Genomic DNA, 18,703 nt, shown 5'->3' on the forward strand with positions numbered 1-18,703 from the left:
TTACCTTACTTTGTTTATCCATTCTCCTGTGGGTGGATACCTGGTCTGTTTCTAGTTTTGAGGTTACTGTGAATGTTGCTGCTGTGAACATTCTAGTACATGTCATTTGGTAAACAAAGGCACTCATTTCTGTTAGAGGGCTGTGGAATTGCTGGTTCATGGGGTAGTTTTTAATTGAGTTTTAATTGTTATTGCCAAACAGTTTTCCATAGTGGTTGAACCATTTTATACTCCCAGCAGTACCGATTCCTTTACATTTTTGACAACGCTTGGAGTTGTCAGTTTTTAAAATTTTAGCCATCCTGGTGGGTGGTTTCAATTTGCATTTCCCCATAACTAATGAAATTGTGTGCGTTCCTTCATTGTGTGAGTGTCCTCTCCTTTGAGGTGCCCTTGCTCTTTTCACCTTGCCTCCCAGGTGGCTCACCTCTAACTGACAGCTGTAGCTCCTGCCCAGACCCTCAGCGATTGAAGCCCAGACACCCTACGGAGCAGTGGGTGGGGTGGGGCCATGCAGACACTCCCCTGCTGTGCTGATGCCTGGCTTCCAGAGGCAGGTCTGGGTGTCCTCCATCGGGAGCTCCCCAGGGAGCAGGCCATCTTCTTGGCTGTGGTGATGGTGTTTCGTCACTGCAGGACTGCGTCACGGATACCTCAGCTGACGTGCCACCCTCAGTGGGAGGATGGGCAGCATCCAGGCAGGATGCAGGGGATCTTTCAGTTCCTCCCCCACCCTCGCCCGAGCTGCTGCTTGCTGGCTTTTTAGTCGCCGCAGTGAGAATGTAAAAAGTGGCTCTGGTGTGCCGAGCAGCAGCCAGGGCCTCCACCACTCCTCAGCTGGGAGACCCAAAGTAAACAGTTCCCCTCTCTCAGCCTCTGCCCTGCCCTGGGCATGGTCATGGCCCTCTGGTGGGGTGGTTGGGAGTGATCAGGAGAGGCTCTGGAGGAGCGCCCTCACGCTCAAGGCCACCCAGCTGGCATTGGCCCCTGGACTCTGCAACCCTGACCACTCTCGGCCACACCCGGCTGCCTTCACCTCTCTCTGATCAGCCACGTGTTTGGGTGTTCACTGGGGGCCAGGCAGTGGGCCGAGCCTCTGCACACAGTGGGTGCTTTCATGCTGCTGACAGCCCTGGTGCTGCTGAATCACGGAGGCTCTGAGAGGTGAAGTTGCTGGGCTGGGGAGGGCGGGGAGGGGAGGGGAGGGAGAGCTGAGATTGGACACGAGGCCCCTGTCCTTTACACATCCACCCTTCCTTTGGGCTCTGGGTTCTCCATCCCAGCCCTGTTTGGGAACCCAGCCCTATTCTGAGCTGAGCTCGTACCAGGGGCAGGTGCAATGTTGGCCCCCGTGTTGGAGAGGAATTCCCTAACTCCCCACCACGCCTGCCTCCAGGCCCCAAGTGTGCTCCCTGCCCCGGCTCCTTACCCTGTGCCAGCCACATTCCCCAAGCTCTTTCCCAAGCTTCCTCAGGGGCTTTGCACTGGCTCTTCCCCCGGCCTGAAATTTGCTCCCTACACCTTGGCTCACCTGTCCCTCATACAGCGTGGCTAACACAGCACCCATTCCCTGCCCTCCTTTCCCCTGTTCATTTTTCTTTGCTGCCACCTGACGTTGTGACCTGTGTACTGTCTGCCTCCCCCACTGGAATGTGAGCTTCCTGAAGGCAGGGGCTGTGTCTTAGTGACTCTCTGTCTCTGGAACCCAGGACAGAGTCTGGAGCTTAGGACATGCTCAGAAAAAGATTGGTGGCGTGAATAGATTCTGGAATTGTTTCTGAGGCTGTGTCCGGTCCCGGGCTGGGGATCTTTTGGGGAGACTTGGGTTCGTTCATCGTGCATTCAACAGAGAGCCAGACACCGGGCTGGTGCGCTGAATTAGTGTTTAGAGGTGTGGGGAGAGTTGACCAGGAGGTGCATTCAGAGGACCCAGTCCAGCCTCTGAGGTCAGGAAGGCTTCCTTGGAGGAGGCATTGGTTCAGCTGAGACCTTAAGGAAGAGGGGGAACTCACAGAAGGTGTTGGGGATGGAGGCCAGAGGGAGGACCTGAGTGCCAGAAGCCTGGCAGAGAGTGAGGGTCGGGGAGGAGGGTCGTGGCTGGTGTGGTAATCATTGTCACGGTCATTAGCCTTTCTTGAGAGCTTTCTAGGTGCCTTTCTGCTTATGCCGGGCCTTCTTGTGGTGGAAAGGACCTTGTTCTGTGTTCTGAGCACACTGGGGAGCCATGGAAGGGTTTTGAACAGAGAGGGACAGGGTCAGATTTAGGATGGAGTACAGGGGTTGAGAGCACAGGCTGGGAACCCAGGGAGAAAGCCAGGGTGGGAGGGGAGGTGGGGAGGGGAGGCGGGGCACGAGAGGATCGGGAAGCCGGTGGACAGGGCAGAGAGGACAACGGGCGGAGCAGGGGTGGGAAGCAGCAGAGGCCAGGGCCTGAGGGGCCTGGAATCCCAAGCTGAGGAGCCTGGCTCTTTCCCGAGGCCCCGGGGAAGCCACGGGTCAGATTTGAGGGTCCCTCTAGGTGCTGAGGGAGACAGGTGGGAGGATGGGAGGCTGGGGAAGAGGTGGGGTGAGTCCTCGTGGGAGAGGACAGCGTTGGACCTGAGCCGTGTTGTAGGGAGGCTGGGGTGGAAACCCTGGTCCCATTAAGACTGAAGCACAGATTGGTGGATGTTTGGGAGCAAAGATCTGGCGGTCCTGGGTGTGTTCAGTCTGTGGGTGTGAGCCCCGGAGGTGCCAGCCATACCTGCTGGGGGACGGAGCCCCTGCTGGACCCTGTCTTTGCAGCTCAGAGTCCAGAACGTGATTTCTCCCCCGCTGTTTACTTCCCTGTCACTGTCCATCTTGTCTTCCTCCGGCTTCCTCCCACTTACCTCCCTTCCCTCTGCCTGGGGCCCGGGCAGCCTGCCACCGTCACATGCCAGGCAGTAGTGTGTCCAACCCACCAGCTCCCCTGGGGCACGAGAGAAAGCTGATGCCCACGGTGTCCCCAGAGCCAGCTGCCCCTTCTCTGGGGGCCACCGTAGCTCCTGACCTGCTGTCCGCAAATAACCCCAGGCCAGGAAAGGCGAAAGGCGCCTTGAGCTCCATGGCCCCTGTCCAGGCCTGTGGCTCCAGGTAGGGGCCCAGCTGGTGGCTGCCTTCCCCCATTTCTCCCCTCTGCCCCGGGAACCTGAGACGAAGCAGCGGCCTCGGCGTCCGTCAGTCTGTTGGCTGCTGGTCCCTGAGGACAGAAGCAGAGGTCTCTGGGAGGGGACCAGGGCCTCGGTCAAGCCCCCAGGACTGGCTCCTGGGCCCCAGATAAGTGTACACGCAGTAGGTTCCTTTCTTGTTGAAGATCCGGAGCACTGAGCCCTTCCTTTCCTCTGTCATCTGGTGGGGACAAGGGGACAAGGAGGGAACTGAGGCTGTGGGAGTGATATGAGGTGGCCTGGTGCCGGGGTGGGGTGGGGTACTCGGTTTGCTAAAGGTGGCAGGTTGGTGGCTCCTTGGTTTGGAAAGGAGAGAGTGAGTGAGTGAGAGCTAGCGAGAGAGGGAGTGTGTGCGTGTGTGCGTGTGCATGTGTGTTTGGGGCTGGCAGGCAGGTACTGGTGGCTTTGAGCACTCCCTCAGGTGCCCAGGGCTGTCTGATTCAGCCCAGGTGACCTCAGCGCTGGGGCATGGGAGTGATGCAGGGGGCGGAGCTGCAGCTCCTCGCCTGCCTCCCGCCCCACCCCGCCCCGCCAGGAGTGACGGCGGGTGGAGGGGCTGCCTCTGCTCAGCACGGGTGTCCTGAGTGTCTGGGCACAGGCCAGGGAGCTGTGCTCCTTCCAGAGTGGGCTCTGAGGGCAAGCTCGCGTCCTTTCCCCCCGAAGACTGGGCTCCCTGGGGACATGGCCACCTCTTCCCCCTCAGCCTGGGCCCCAGGGCAGGGCTCGCCCCACCCGCCCTGGCTCCACCCTGTCAGAGCAGCCCGAGGGGCCTCAGAGGAGGGCTGTCCCGAGGGAAGGCACTGAGGCCCAATCCCCCTCCCACTCTGACAGGCTCCTCTCTTGTCTTGCAGACTGTGCTCTGTCCACCGCACCTCCTGTATGTCCTGCTGCCCTGAGCTGTCCCGAGCTAGGTGACAGCCTGTCACGCTGCCACCATGAACGAGGTGTCTGTCGTCAAAGAAGGCTGGCTCCACAAGCGCGGTAAGGGGCTGCTTTTGCCCACGGGATTGCGTGTCTCCCCTTTCCGCCCTGGCTCTCCTGGCAGCTGTGCCCTGAGAGGCAGAGGTACAGGGTCTTTACCACCTGAGGAGCCAGCATTCCAAGCCCTGTCTGCCTCCCTCCCTGCCCCTGGCCAGTAGCTCCTTACCAGCCCATTTCATGGGATCTTTGAAAGTAGTCTGGACAGGGGGACTGTGGCTGTGCCTGGACCTGAGCCTCCAGGCCTAGCTGGACCTCCTGTATGAGCCTCCAGGCCACGCCTCAAGTTCTGCCTCTGCATTAGTGATCCTGTTTGTACCCCCATTTTATAAATGAAGAAACTGAGGCTCAGAGGGGGTCAGTCACTTAACTGAAGTAACACAGTGAGATGATATTCAGCATTTATTCATTTAGCAAATACTCACGAAGTGTGTGGTATGCCGGGCTGGCCACCCCAGGCTCCGAGGACACTGTGGTGCCCTCATGGAGTTTGCAATCCATTGCGGGGGGGCACAAACAATAAACATAAACAGACATAATGTCAGGTGGTAAGTGCTGTTGTGAAAAATAGGAGCTGTGAGGGAGAACGGGCTGGAGAAAGATGGGGTTCAGTGGAAGCGGCTCTGAGGAGGGGACAGTGAACAGAGGCCTGGAGGAGGTGAGGGAGCGAGCCACACGGATAGACAGGCAAGGGTGTTGCAGGGAATGAGACAGCAAGGACAAAGGTGGGACTGTGTCTGGACCGGAGAGGTGACCAGTGTGGCTGGCGCAGAGCGAGCGAGGGCGAGCTGGAGGAGGTGGGCAGAGCGGTGATGCAGCATCAGACCGTCGGCCCTCGACTCCATGGAAAGGGCTTTAACTCTCCAGGCGTTCAGAAGCCCAGGATGTTGTGAGCCGGCGCATGACCCGGTCTGCTTGTGCTGGTGGGCAGCTGAGAAATGCAGTCATTTACAGGGAAGAGACTAAGAGACTAGACCCTTAGGCCCCAGGCCCCTGCCCCAGAACCAGCACACTTAACGCCCACGCTGCCGTGTGCAGGGGCAGCTAGGAAGAGGCACGTGCTGAGAGTCAGCTTGTCCAGGCGCCCAGGAGCGAAGGAGGCAGACTGTCCTGGCTTCCGCAGACCTTCCCCTGTGGAGGGGGACGCCAGGCCTGGGGGTAGCCGCTCTGTGCGCTTTCATTCACTCAGCAGACATCTGTTGAGCAGCTCCTGTGTTCCAGGCACTGTTCTAGGTGCTGGAGACACAGCAGTGAACCAGATGAGCCAAAAGTCCCCATCCTTTTGTTGATGTCTTACATTGGCGGGGAGAGCCCATGGCACCTGAGTAGACAGGTGTGAGCAGGAGGAGGGGTGTGAGGGGGGCTGTCCCAAATGGGGTGGTCAGTGAGGACCTCACTGAGAAGGGGGGTTTGAATAAAGATCTGAAGGGACGCGGGGGAGTGAGCCCCACAGTTAACTGGGGCAAGGGCGAAGGGGACAGCCCGTGAGTCCACAGAGGGGAGTGGGCCAGGCGTGTTTAAAGGGGGCGAGGAGGCTGGTGGGGCTGGCCCTGTAGAAACTGGGAGAGGTGCCCGCCCATCCTGCCCTGTCCCAGCCCGCAGACAGGGAGCAGTGATGAGGGACGGAGGTGGCTCCCCAGGCCAGGCCTCCCCCATCACACTGAGCGGGGGAGAATCCTTTCCTGCTGCCCTTTCCAGGCAGGGTGGTACTCAAGACACCTTGGCCTACCCACCCAGATTGGGCCCTGAGTTTGGGGCTGTTGATGGAGCTTTCTGAACCTCGGCAGGTGTCAACCCTGGCTCTGCCACTTCCTCTCAGTGTGACTGGGTAAGCTGTGTCATCTCTCTGAACCTTGGTTTCACATCTGTGAAATGGGTCAACAACCCAGGCCTCTGAGATTGTCAGCTTCATGAGGGCAGGGATTTTATCTGGCTTGTTCACTGAGATGTCCCCAGTGCCCTAGAAAAGTGCTTGGCATGCAGTAGGCACTCGGTAACTGTTGAATGAACGTTTGGGATTGTGTGTGTGGATAGTGCGAGTGTGTTAGGGTGTGCCAGGGTCTCAGGCTCCTGAGTTTCCGTGGCCCGTGGCTCGTGGCTCGCTAGGCTGGGTTGGCAGAGCCCTGAAGGTGGCCCGAGAACTGTGGCCGGGGCAGGGCTTTGTCTCTGGCATTAATGCTGATGGCATTAAGTGGATCTCAGCCCCTCCTAGACCTTCAGTGTCTCCACTTACCTGCATGGACCCAGACAAGCTGCTGAGATGACCACCTGCCTTGGGTTTGTACCATAGCTACACACATGCGTGCGTGTCACTCCTGGGTCTCTCCAGTGCCTGTCATTCTGAGCAGCAGCTGGCAGAGGTGGGTAAGGCAAAGTGGGCCCTGCAGCTGTTTGGACACCCCCGCTGCCCCACCCTACCCCACCCCTGGTGGTTGAAATAACAGCAGCTCCGGCTTACTGTGTGCCCACTCTGCCGGGCCTGGGGCTCTGCTCTAGGCAGACCCAGTTTTGTTGCATTTCCATTACTGCCCCATCAGGTGGGCACCGTCTCGCAGACTAGGAAGCTGAAGGTCGGCAGGAAGACTGACTTGCCTGAGGTCTCAGCAAGGAGGTGGTGGTGCTGAGGTTCAGGCTCCAACTCCTGAGACAGCTCCTGGCTCACATGCTGCCTCTTGCTCAGCAAGGTCCACTCAAGGAATGGGTCCCTTGTGCCATGTGCGGGTGTCCTTTCTGACACAGCCTCAGCATGCTCTCTCCCAGGCCCCACCAGGCCAGGCCCCGTCTGCCAATTTAGAGGCAGACAGCGTAGTGGTCAAGAACGTGGACTCTGGACAGAGCAAACCTGGGTTCCAATCCCAGCTCTCCCAGTCAACAGCTGTGAGCCTCAGGCAGGTAATGAGACCTCCTTGTGCCTCAGTTTCCTCACTTGTAAAATGGGATTGTCGTGAGGATATTGTTCCTTCGAGGTTTCTTTTTTTTCTTAGCTTGTTATCGATATATAAAGCACCACAGGTAAGTGCCTGGATTATAAGCTTACCCCCAAACCTGTGTCCAGGGCAGGAAATAGAGTCAGTCCGTCCCCAGAAGCCCCTGTGCCTCTCCCTAGCAGTAACCACTCTCCCAACCTCCAATAGAGTAGATGAATTTTTCTAGTTTTGTTTTTCTTTCTAAAATTGAGGTAAAATTTACATAACACGGAATTAACTGTTTTAAAGTGCACAATTCAGTGGCCTTTAGTACATTCACAGTGTTGTGTAACCACTACCTCTGTCTAGTTCCCAAACATTTTCATCTGCCTGAAAGAAAGCCCTGTACTTGTTAAGTAGTCAGTTCTCATTCCCCCTCCTCCCAACCCCTGGCAGCCACCAATTTGTTTTCCATTTTTATGGATTTACTTATTTTGGACATTTCATATAAATGAATCATACAATATGTGGCCACAAAAGTCTGGTTTCTTTCACTTAGCATAACTTTTTTTAAAAAAATAAATTTATTTATTTTTTTATTTTTGGCCGTATTGGGTCTTCGCTGCTGCTCACGGGCTTTCTCGATTTGCGGCGAGCGGGGGCTACTCTTCGTTGCGGTGCACGGGTTTCTCACTGCGGTGGCTTCTCTTGTTGTGGAGCACGGGCTCTAGGCGCGCGGGCTTCAGTAGTTGCGGCACGCGAGCTCAGTAGTTGTGGCTCACGGGCTCTAGAGCGCAGGCTCAGTAGTTGTGGCGCACAGGCTTCGTTGCTCCGTGGCATGTGGGATCTTCCCGGACCAGGGCTCGAACCCGTGTCCCCTGCATTGGCAGGCAGATTCTCAACCACTGCGCCACCAGGGAAGCCCCCAGCATAATGTTTTTGAGGTTCATCCATGCTGTAGCACGTATCAGTACTTCATTCCTTTTTTTTTTCTTTTTAAATTTATTTATTTATTTTTGGCTGTGTTGGGTCTTTGTTGCTGCTCACAGGCTTTCTCTAGTTGCGGTGAGCGGGGGCTACTCTTTGTTGCAGTGCGCGGGATTCTCATTGCGGTGGCTTCTCTTGTTGGGGAGCACGGGCTCTAGGCACGCGGGCTTCAGTAGTTGTGGCATGAGGTTTCAGTAGTTGTGGCTCGCAGGCTCTAGAGCGCAGGCTCAGTAGTCGTGGCACATGGGCTTAGGTGCTCCATGGCATGTGGGATCTTCCTGGACCGGGGCTCGAACCCGTGTCCCCTGCATTGGCAGGCAGATTCTTAACCACTGCGCCACCAGGGAAGCCCCTTCTTTCCCTTTTATAGCCAAACAATATTCCATTGTATGAATATACCACATTTCCTTTATCCGTATGTCTGTTGATGGACATCTAAGGTATTTCTGCCTTTTGGCTATTGTGAATAGTGCTGCTATGAACATTTGTATACAAGGATTTGAGTACTTGTTTTCAATTTTGGGGGGGTATACACCTAGGAGTGGAATTGCTGGGACATATATATCTATTAGATTATATTATTTATAATCTATTGTATATAGTTAGATAATGTGGGTAAGAAATGTATAAAACCTGGGTCATACATTCTGTATGTGTAATGTACAGTATATTCTGTATTTAACTTTTTGAGGAAGCGCCAAGCTTCCACAGGGTTGCACCACTTTACATTCCCACCAGCAGTGCACAGGGTTTCCATTTCTCCACATCCTCACCCACACCTGTTCTTTTTCTTTTAGTTTTTTTGTTTTTGTTTAAATAAAAGCCATCCTGGTGGGTATTAAGTGGTATCTCGTTTTGATTTGCATTTCCCTAATGACTGATGATGTTGAGCATCTTTTTATATGCTTGTTGGCCATTTGTATATCTTTGGTGAGATGTCTGTTTAAGTCCTTCACCCTTTTTTTTCTTTTAAGATTTGGGTAAATTATTTTTATGCCTATTTGTATCTTGTTGTATTGATTATGTTATGTATGTATTTTAAGATTTTAAGTCTTCAAAAGTGTCAATACTGATTTTTGGCATATAGTTCATAGTTTTATACAATCAAGTCTATCAAGTTTTTTTGCTCTTTAATTTTTTTTTTTTAACATCTTTATTGGAGTATAACCGTTTTACAATGTTGTGTTAGTTTCTGCTGTAAAACAAAGTGAATCAGCTATATGTATACATATATCCCCTCCCTCTTGCACCTGCCTCCCACCCTCCCTATCCCACCCCTCTAGGTGGACACAAAGCACTGAGCTGATCTTCCTGTGCTATGCAGCTGCTTCCTACTAGCTATCTATTATATATTTCATAGCGTATATATGTCAATGCTACTCTCTCACTTCATCCCAGCTTACCCTTCCCCCCCTTCACCCATTTTTTAATCAGACTGTGTTTTTGTTTCTTAGTTATAAGAGTTCTTTATATATTCTGGATACTAGACTCTTATCAGGTATATGATTTGCAAATATTTTCACCCATTCTGTTTGGTTATCTTTTTATTTTCTTGATAACATCCTTTGCACAAAAGTTTTTTATTTCAGTGAGTCCACTTGATCTATTTTTTCCTTTGTTGTCATATCTAAGCATCTGTTGCCAAGTCCAGTGTCAGGAAGATTTACCCCAGTGTATTTTTCTAAGAGTTTTATAGTTTTAGCTCTTATATTTAGGTAGATCCACTTTGAGTTAATTTTTTTATATGGTATATGGTATAGGGTTCCAACTCTGTTCTTTTGCATGTGGGTATCCAGTTGTCCCGGCATCATTTGTTGAAGAGACTGGTCTTCCCCCCTGGAATGGTCTTGGTATTGTTGTTGAAAATCAGTTGCCCATAAGTATGTAGGTTTATTTTTTGACTCTCAGTTCTACTCCATTGGTCTATATGTTTATCTTTATACCACACTGATTTGATTATTGCAGCTTTGTAGTAAGTTTTGAAATCAGGAAGTATGAGTTCTTTTATTTTATTATTATTATTTTTTGTGATACGCGGGCCTCTCACTGTTGTGGCCTCTCCTGTTGCGGAGCACAGGCTCCGGACGCACAGGCTCAGTGGCCATGGCTCACGGGCCCAGCCGCTCCGCTGCACGCAGGATCCTCCCGGACTGGGGAATGAACCCGCGTCCCCCGCATTGGCAGGCGGACTCCCAACCACTGTGCCACCAGGGAAGCCCTGTTCTTCTTTTTCAACATTGCTTTGGCTGTTTGGAACCCCTTGCCACATGAATTTGAATTCCATGTAAATTTGAGGGTTGACTCTTCCTCAACAGCCAAAAAGGCTATTGGAATTTTGACAGGGAATGTGTTGAATCTGTAGATGGCTTTGGATAGTATTGTAATCTTAATATCAGGTCTTCCAATCCATGAACACAGGATCTTTGAATTTATTTAGGTCTTTAATTTCTTTCAGCAGTGTTTGTAGTTTTTAGTGTATAAATCTTTGCCTCCTTGTGATGTTATAAATGGAATTGTTTTCTTAATTTCCTTTTTGGATTATTCATTGCTGGTGTATAGAAACAATTTGTTTCTGTGTGTTGCTTTGGCTGAATTTGTTAGCGCTAGTAATTGTTTTGTGGATTATTTGTGATTTTCTGTATATAAGATCATGTTATCTGCAAATGAGATACTTTTACTTATTCCTTTTCAAGTTGGATACTTTTTATCTTTTTCTTTTTCTCTGGTTAAAACTTCCATTACAGTGTTTCATAGCAGTGGTGAAAGTGGACATCTTTGTCTCGTTCCTGATCTTAGGGGAAAGTTTTCATCCTTTCACCATTGAGTATGTTGTTAACTTGTGGGTTTTTCACAGATGTCCTTTATCCTGTGGAAGAAATTCCCTTCTCTTCCTAGCTTACTGAGTATTTTTATCATGAAAGAGTGTTGGATTTTGTCAGATGCCTTTTCTGTGTCAATCTGGATGACCTTGTGTTTTTTACCCTTCATGATATATACTGCATTGATTGATTTTCATGTATTTGAACCACCCTGGCAGTCCTGGGATAAAACCCACTTGGTCATGGTATATAGTCCTTTTATTGTGCTGTTGAATTTGGGGTTTTGCTAGTTTCTGAACCTTACATACATGGAATCATTTAGTATCTACATTTGAAAGAATTTAACAAGTTAAAACCTATAAGATACTTAGGACAGTGCTTGGCAGGCACAAAGTAGTGCTGTATAGCACTATCTGATCATTATCATTAATTAATGGATATCCTCGTAAGAGGAAACAAAGACATAGAGAAGTGAGGTGACTTATTGGCGCGCACCCTGCCATGCTGCCTCTCCATGTGCTATGTGAGTGAAGGGCCTGGCACACTCTTTGCTTGCCCAGTGGACTGATGATAAAGAGTATTTATTGATTTATTGGTGTGCTGGGCCCTAGCTAGGCTGAGTGCTTTATGTTTGCTTTATATTCGAAATCTCATTTTTTTTTTTAGCAACTTGAGATATAATTCACATACCATACAATTCAGCCATTTAAAGTGTACAGTTCAGTGGCTTTCAGGGTATTTAGAGCTGTGCACCCATCACCACAATCGATTTCAGAACATTCTCACTACCCTGAAAAGGACTCCCCCTTGGCCATCACCCTCCAATCTCCCCCCAGACTCGCCCCCTCCTCAGCCATAGGCAACCACTAATCAACTTTTCATATCTGTAAGTTTCCCCATTCTGGACATTTTATGTAAATGAAATCATATAATTTGTGATCCTTCGTGACAGGCTTCTTTCACTTAGCGTAAGGTATGATTCATCAACCTTGTAGCATGTATTAATACTTCATTTCCTTTTTTTTTTTTTTTTTCTTTTGGCCGCATTGCACGACACGAGGGATCTTAGTTCCCCAATCAGGGGTCGAACCCGTGCTCCCTGCACTGGAAGTACGGAGTCCTAACCACTGGACCACCAGGGAATTCCCAACGTTTCATTTTTTTTTATGACTAATATTAATATTCCATCATACGGATATGTCATGTTTTGTTTATCCATTCATTAGTTGATGAACTTTTGAGTTTCCACTCTTTGTTTTTTAAGAGTTATGATTTATTTATTTATTTATTATTTTTGGCTGCATCGGGTCTTAGCTGCAACTGCAGCACGCCAGATCTTTGTTGAGGCATGTGGGATCTTTTGTTGCAGCACATGGGCTCTTGCGATGCGGTGCTGGGCTTCTCTCTAGTTGTGGCGTGCGGGTTTTCTCTTCTCTAGTTGTGGTGCATGGGCTCCAGGACGCGTGGGCTCTGTAGTTTGCGACACGCAGGCTCTCTAGTTGAGACGCTCGAGCTCAGTAGTTGTGGCATGTGGGCTTAGTTGCCCCGCGGCATGTGGGATCTTAGTTCCCCAACCAGGGATCGAGCCCGCGTCCCCTGCATTATAAGGTGGATTCTTTACCACTGGACCACCAGGCAAGTCCCTCCACCCTTCACTATAATGAATAGTGTTGCTGTGGACATTTATGTTTTTTGTGTGGATATATGTTTCACCATCTTACTTTAGTCCTTAGCAGCCCTCTGAGGAGTGGGTCCTTATAGTGTGCACCTGCGTGTGTGTGTACAGGGTGCCTGGATATTCATGGTTAGAAAAAATGGAAGGGGTCAAGGAGCATTTGGAGGGCACAGCAACAGTTATACCCCGCCTGGCACAGTGTTTTGACATTTGATCCACCTGCACAGCTGTACTGGTGAATACCCGCCCATGGGATTTGGCCTTACAGGGCCACAGGGCATGTGTGTTTGGAAGCCTGGGCCTCCCCTGGGACTGGGCCACGCGCTGGCAAGGATGGCTCACTGCTGGACACACGCTGAGGCAGCTGGTGCCCTGAGGCGCTGCGGCAGGCGCCTTCCTGCCAGGCATGACCTCTGGATCACTGAGCCCAGCCCAGTGCCCAGCCTGCACTAGCAGGGGCCACCTCGAGGGTTTCCCCAGGAGAAGCACCCTCCTGCCCACCCTCTTGTCCATCCTCCTCCCAGCGTGGTGCCCCTTGTGAGGCACTGCCACACTGGGCTGGCTGCCCTGACCTCTCTCCCTCCCGCCCTGCCTTCGTACAGGTGAATACATCAAGACCTGGCGGCCCCGGTACTTCCTGCTGAAGAGCGACGGCTCCTTCATTGGATATAAGGAGCGGCCCGAGGCCCCCGACCAGACCCTGCCCCCCTTAAACAACTTCTCTGTTGCAGGTGCGTCTCAGGGGCTCAGAGGACGGCTGGCAGGTGTGGGGGACACGTGGGGCTCGATCATTCTTGGGCTGTGGGCCTGTCTGGGGCCTCTTTGCCCTCAGATCTGTTTCGCACCCTTTCCCTGCTCCACCGCCGTGTTACTGGGCCTGGGGGGTGTATTGGTCAGCAGTGGAGAGCGGGAAGCAGAGAGAAGCTGGGGCATTTTCCGGCCTTCTGTCCCCTCTGTGGTACCCGGAGTGGTGCCTTCCTGCCAGACACTGACCAGTGAAAGCTTGGCCGGTGCAAAGCCCTTGCCTGGGCCTCACAGAACCTGCCCTCAGCCCGCTGCCACCTTCCTTCCCCACTGACCTGATTGGTTACCACATCCTTGTCCCACCTCCTTAGAACATTTCAAAGATACCTCCACCGCCACCTCGTAGCCCAGGCCACTGTCCCCTCCCCACTAGCTCCCTGCTCTAGCCTCTTCCCCAGCCTCGCCTCTCGAGGCCACCCCACCTGGTCGCTCTGCAATCCAGCCCCCACGCCCCTCTCTGTCCTGCTTAAAGCCTTGTCCTGGTGGCTTTCCTGTGTGCTCGTGACCCCCACGTGGCTGTCCCCAGCCCTGGCTTCCCTCCTGAACTCTCCCCTGAACTCTCCCTCCTGCGCCAAGGAGCTTCCTGCGTGTTTCTCCCTGGGATGCCCACCGTGGGATACCCAACGTGTCCCAAACTGGCCTTTGGGTCTCCTCTCCCTCCCCAACCTTCTGTTCCCCATCTCCTTCTCTGGGAGGGCCCTATTGCCCCCTCATCCTCAGGCCAGAGGCCAGGGTGTCATCCCAGATGCCTCTCTGTACCTCCTCTGTGGCCCATCTACCTGTCTTTCCCTCCCCTCCCCTGCCACACTCCGGTGTAGCCCCAGCCTCCTGGGCTCCCGGCCTCCATTCTCTCTCACCCTCTGCATGGCAGCCAGAGGGATCCGTCTAAATCTGTTCATGTCCCTTCCCTATTTAAAGCCTTCCACGGCTGCCTGCTGCCCTCAAGACAAAGTCCAGATTCCTCGCCATGCCCCCTGAGCCCCGCAGGCTGGCCTCTGCTCACCTCTCCAGCCTGTCTCTCACTTCTCCCCGCCTCACACGGAATTTGCTCTTCCCTAAGTAAGCTGGGCCCTCTCTCACCTCTAGGCTTCTGTATACGACGCACCCTTCTGCCTTCAGAGCTCAATGCAGAGATGCCCCTTCCTCAGGGAAAGCCTCCTGAGCCCCTGGGCTGGGTTGGCTGCCTCTTAGGCTCCCCACCCTGGTCACAGCCCTGACCACTGAGCCATCACTGGAAGGGCTGTCTCCCTTCCACATACACACACTGGACCTTGAGCCCTGCGGGGCAAGGCCAGGGCTGTCTCGGTCACTAAAGTGTCATGGGGCTGGCACACAGGAGGTGGCTTGGGGAATGTGGGGTGCAGACTGGCAGGGCTGTCCCTTTACCCTCCCTGCTCACATCCCTCTTCTGCAGAATGCCAGCTGATGAAGACCGAGAGACCGCGGCCCAACACCTTCGTCATACGCTGCCTGCAGTGGACCACAGTCATCGAGAGGACCTTCCATGTAGACTCTCCGGATGAGAGGCAAGTCTGGGCCTCCGTGTGGCGGCCCTTTGAGAGCAGCCAGGCTCTGTGTGAGGAGAAGGGGTGCAGATGGATAGATTGCCCTGAGCCCCTCCTTAGGAGTTTCCCATCTCAGCCCTTTTGCCAGCTAGGACGTGCAGGGCTTCTCAGCCCACAGACTCCCGTCCACACCGCCCTGTGTCCTCAGACTGGGGGCTGCATTGGAATCGCAGGGTGGGGGGGCTTGTTAACAGTGAGGCGCTCTGGGCCACTTCGGGCCTCTGATTGTCTAGAGATCTGCAGAGGGTCAGGGAGCTGCATTTTTAATGAGCATCTCCATTAATTTCGAGGCAGGTGGTCTAGAAACTCAGTTCTTTAAAAGATCAGTTTAATAATCAGAAGAGGTACACATTCACCTAGTTGAGAAATCAAACAGCAGAAGGAGGTGTCTAGTGAAAGCTTCGCTCTCACTGCAGCCCCGTAACACCCCACCATCCCTGACCCGCAAGTTAACCGCTGTTCTTACGTATCCTGCAAGAGCTTCCTCACCGTGAACGCAGACAAGCTCACTCAGATGGGACTCCGGTGCCCTGCTCCCCTTGTTTTTTCTTTTTACACCAAAGGTGACATTGTACCCAAACGGTTCTGAACTTGCTTTTTATTTAATGCATGTTGGGGACTCTCTCCACTTCAGTATATATAGAGTTGCTGCTGCTGCATTTTTTTTTAACAGCTGCACGTCTGTGTCCCCGAGTTTGTTTAGCAGTTCTTTATTCATGGTGACGGGGGTTGCTTCAGCCTTTTGGGCTCATTAGAATAATGAGATAATTATAATTAGATAAGCAGTACCTTGTGCTTACCTTGTTCGACATACTTATAGTTAAATCTGTAAGATGAATTCTTAGATGTGGGATTGCTGGGTCACAGGGGAACATGCATTTGTAATTTTGAGAAATGCTTCTTTTAGGCCATGTCTAAGAGTGTCCTCGCAGCCTTGTGTTTTCAAACGCTTGGATTTTTACCAAACGTTTGGTGAGTTTGAGTGTCCTTTCGTGTGTTCAGGGGCCATGTGAGTTTCCCTTTCTGAACTGTCTGTTCATATCCTTTGTCTGTTTTTCTTTTGGGTACTTGGTCTTTTGCTTATTCATTTCTGAAAGCTCTTTATAAGAGAGCTTAGATCTTTGTAATGAGCGGCAACTATTTTTCCCTCACTTTGTCCCTTTGGCTTCACTTTGAGAAAGATTCCTTTAGCTTGTCTGTGGGGTGAGGATTCAGCTGATCCTCTGGAGAAACCTAAAACAGTGCCGTCCAAGAGGAGTCTCTGCCATGATAGAAATGTTCAACAGCTGTGGTGTCCAAGAGGGTAGCCGCTACTCACATGTGCCTGTTGAGCATTCGAAATGTGAAATGTGGCTGATGAGACTGAAAACGGAATTTTGTATTTTATTTAATTATCTTAAATAGCCCCATATGGCTAGTGGACAGTGCATTTCTAGAGCATACACAACACAGTATCATAAGACATATTACTGTCATCTATACCGTAATTGTCATTGCAAAGCTTCCCAAGATTAAAAATATACCTGCCCCACCATGGGGAACAGGGTGACCATCGCAGGCCAGCTGAGGTGTTACTCAGATGAAAACTGGGCACAGAAACATGGACTGCCAGTAAAAGCAAATTGAGACCGGTAGGTGCATAGGGTCTAGGTGTTGGGCTGAGTTTTGAGGAATGGGTAGGAGTTGGCCGTGGAGATAGGAAGAAGAAGGTGGCTTCAGGAAAAGGGAGCAGCATGTGAAAAGGCCTGGAGGCGAGGCAGCTTGTCATTCCAGGGACAAGAGGGTTAAGCATCACTGAAGAATCAAGGGCCAGGGGTCTTGGAAGAGGGGAAGTGGAGGCCTTGAAGCTGGCAAGCTCAGCTGGCGCCTGGACTCCAGATGGAGGTCCCCACAGGGCTTGGCAAGCAGTGAATCGATTGGGGTTTGTCACAGGGTTGCTAAAAGATTCAGGGGGATGATAAACAGGAAGCCCTTGACTCAGCAGTACCTGGCACACACTTCGCAAGCCTGGAGAAGGAGCAGTGGGGAGCTGGCAAAACGTTTTAGTAGGCGAGAGACCTGCTGTAGTTTCCATTATAGGAAGGTACCATGCTCTTTGGCGTGGGGAAGAATCCCTTTACTAAGACTGTGCGGGCTAGAGAGCCCCCAGCTTCCTCCTTCTCTCCATACCTGCCACTGCCACTAGAAAGAAATCTGATAGGATTGCTCTGAGACCAAACCCCAGATTGCTGACCTTAACCCCAGGGAAGGTGTGAGCCAGAAACCCAGAAGAGGGAGGCTGCTCTGCTCGTGGCTGTCCTCACTGCCCTGTGCAGGCCTGAGCCTGGGGAGGGGTGGGGGCGGGGTGAGGACCGACAGGGGCCGCGCTGGTGACCAGTGGCTGCCTGGATGCTGCAGTGGCCTGCTCACTTCCTCCCCCAGTCAGCTCCCCCCAGGGCACCTAGAGCGATTCCCCGACTCCCTGCCCCAACTTGTTGTTTCAGGTGGACAGAACAGTTGAAAGAACAGTATCGTAAATGAGCAGCTAGATACCCTGCACCTAGGTTCAGCAGTTCAGCATCTGCCATGTTTGCCTCATCTGGCTGTGTTGCTTTTTTTTTTTTTGCGGTACGCGGGCCTCTCACTGTTGTGGCCTCTCCCGTTGCGGAGCACAGGCTCTGGACTCGCAGGCTCAGTGGCCATGGCTCATGGGCCCAGCCGCTCCGCGGCACGTGGGATCTTCCCGGACCGGGGCACGAACCCGTGTCCCCTGCATCGGCAGGCGGACTCTCAACCACTGCGCCACCTAGGAAGCCTCCCTGGCTGTGTTTTATGCTGTATCTTGAACTTCTGTTCGTACTTTGTGACACGTTTCTCCTTAATACATCAGCAGGCATCTCCTAAGAGTAAGGACTTTCTTCTACAGAATCCTGGTGCCCTTATCATGCCTGAGATGATCATTGATAATATGTATTTACTAACATCCTCTCTAGATCTGTGCCGTAGTTGAATTTCCCCAGTTGTCCTCAAAATGTTGTTTTTCAGACCAAGATTTGAAAAACCAAGGTACATGTTGTCTCTGGCCTATTTTAATCTAGTTCAGCCTTTGTCTTTCTTCCCCGACCACGACATTAATTTTTTTTTTTGACAAGCCAGACTAGTTGTCTTGTAGGATGTCGCATACTCTGGATGTGTCTTATTTTTGCTTTTTGGCACTGTTTTCTTTGTTCCTCCGTGCCTGTATTTCCTGTAAACCAGAAATAAGGTCTGAAGCAAGGTTGGCAAACTATTGCCTGGCCTCCTTTTTTTTTTTTTTTTTAATTAATTAATTTATTTTTGGCTGCATTGGGTCTTTGTTGCTGTGCGCGGGCTTCCTCCACTTGTGGTGAGTGGGGGCTACTCTTCGTTGCGGTGTGCTGGCTTCTCATTGCCGTGGCTTCCCTTGTTGTGGAGCATGGGCTCTAGGCGCACGGGCTTCAGTAGTTGTGGCACGTGGGCTCAGGAGTTGTGGCTCGCAGGCTTTAGAGCGCAGGCTCAGTAGTTGTGGCACACGGGCTTAGTTACTCTGCGGCATGTGGGATCTTCCCGGACCAGGGCTCGAACCCGTGTCCCCTGCATTGGCAGGTGGATTCTTAACCACTGTGCCACCAGGGAAGTCCCTAGCCTCCTATTTTCATAAATAAAGTTTTATTGGAACATAACACACCCGTTTATTTACCAATTATCTATGACTGCTTTTGCTGTCCTGTGGCAGAATTGAGTAGTGACCAAGCTGTGACAGGGACTGTGTGATCTGCAAGGC

General features: G+C 51.9%; 1 protein-coding gene across 2 annotated transcripts in view; it reads left to right on the top strand.

Annotated features, from left to right (window-relative positions):
* The window catches only part of AKT2 (AKT serine/threonine kinase 2), a 52,342-nt gene that overhangs the window by 15,538 nt on the left and 18,101 nt on the right, over positions 1 to 18,703 (top strand). For both annotated transcript variants that reach the window (XM_032612439.1, XM_032612438.1), the window contains 3 exons: positions 4,040 to 4,169; positions 13,156 to 13,284; positions 14,772 to 14,883. In XM_032612439.1, coding sequence (XP_032468330.1) covers positions 4,124 to 4,169; positions 13,156 to 13,284; positions 14,772 to 14,883 — 287 coding nt within the window. In that variant the 5' untranslated portion in view covers positions 4,040 to 4,123. The remainder of the gene's footprint in view (positions 1 to 4,039; positions 4,170 to 13,155; positions 13,285 to 14,771; positions 14,884 to 18,703) is intronic.

This window comes from Phocoena sinus, chromosome 19 (genome assembly GCF_008692025.1).
Source record: "Phocoena sinus isolate mPhoSin1 chromosome 19, mPhoSin1.pri, whole genome shotgun sequence".
NCBI lineage: Eukaryota > Metazoa > Chordata > Mammalia > Artiodactyla > Phocoenidae > Phocoena > Phocoena sinus.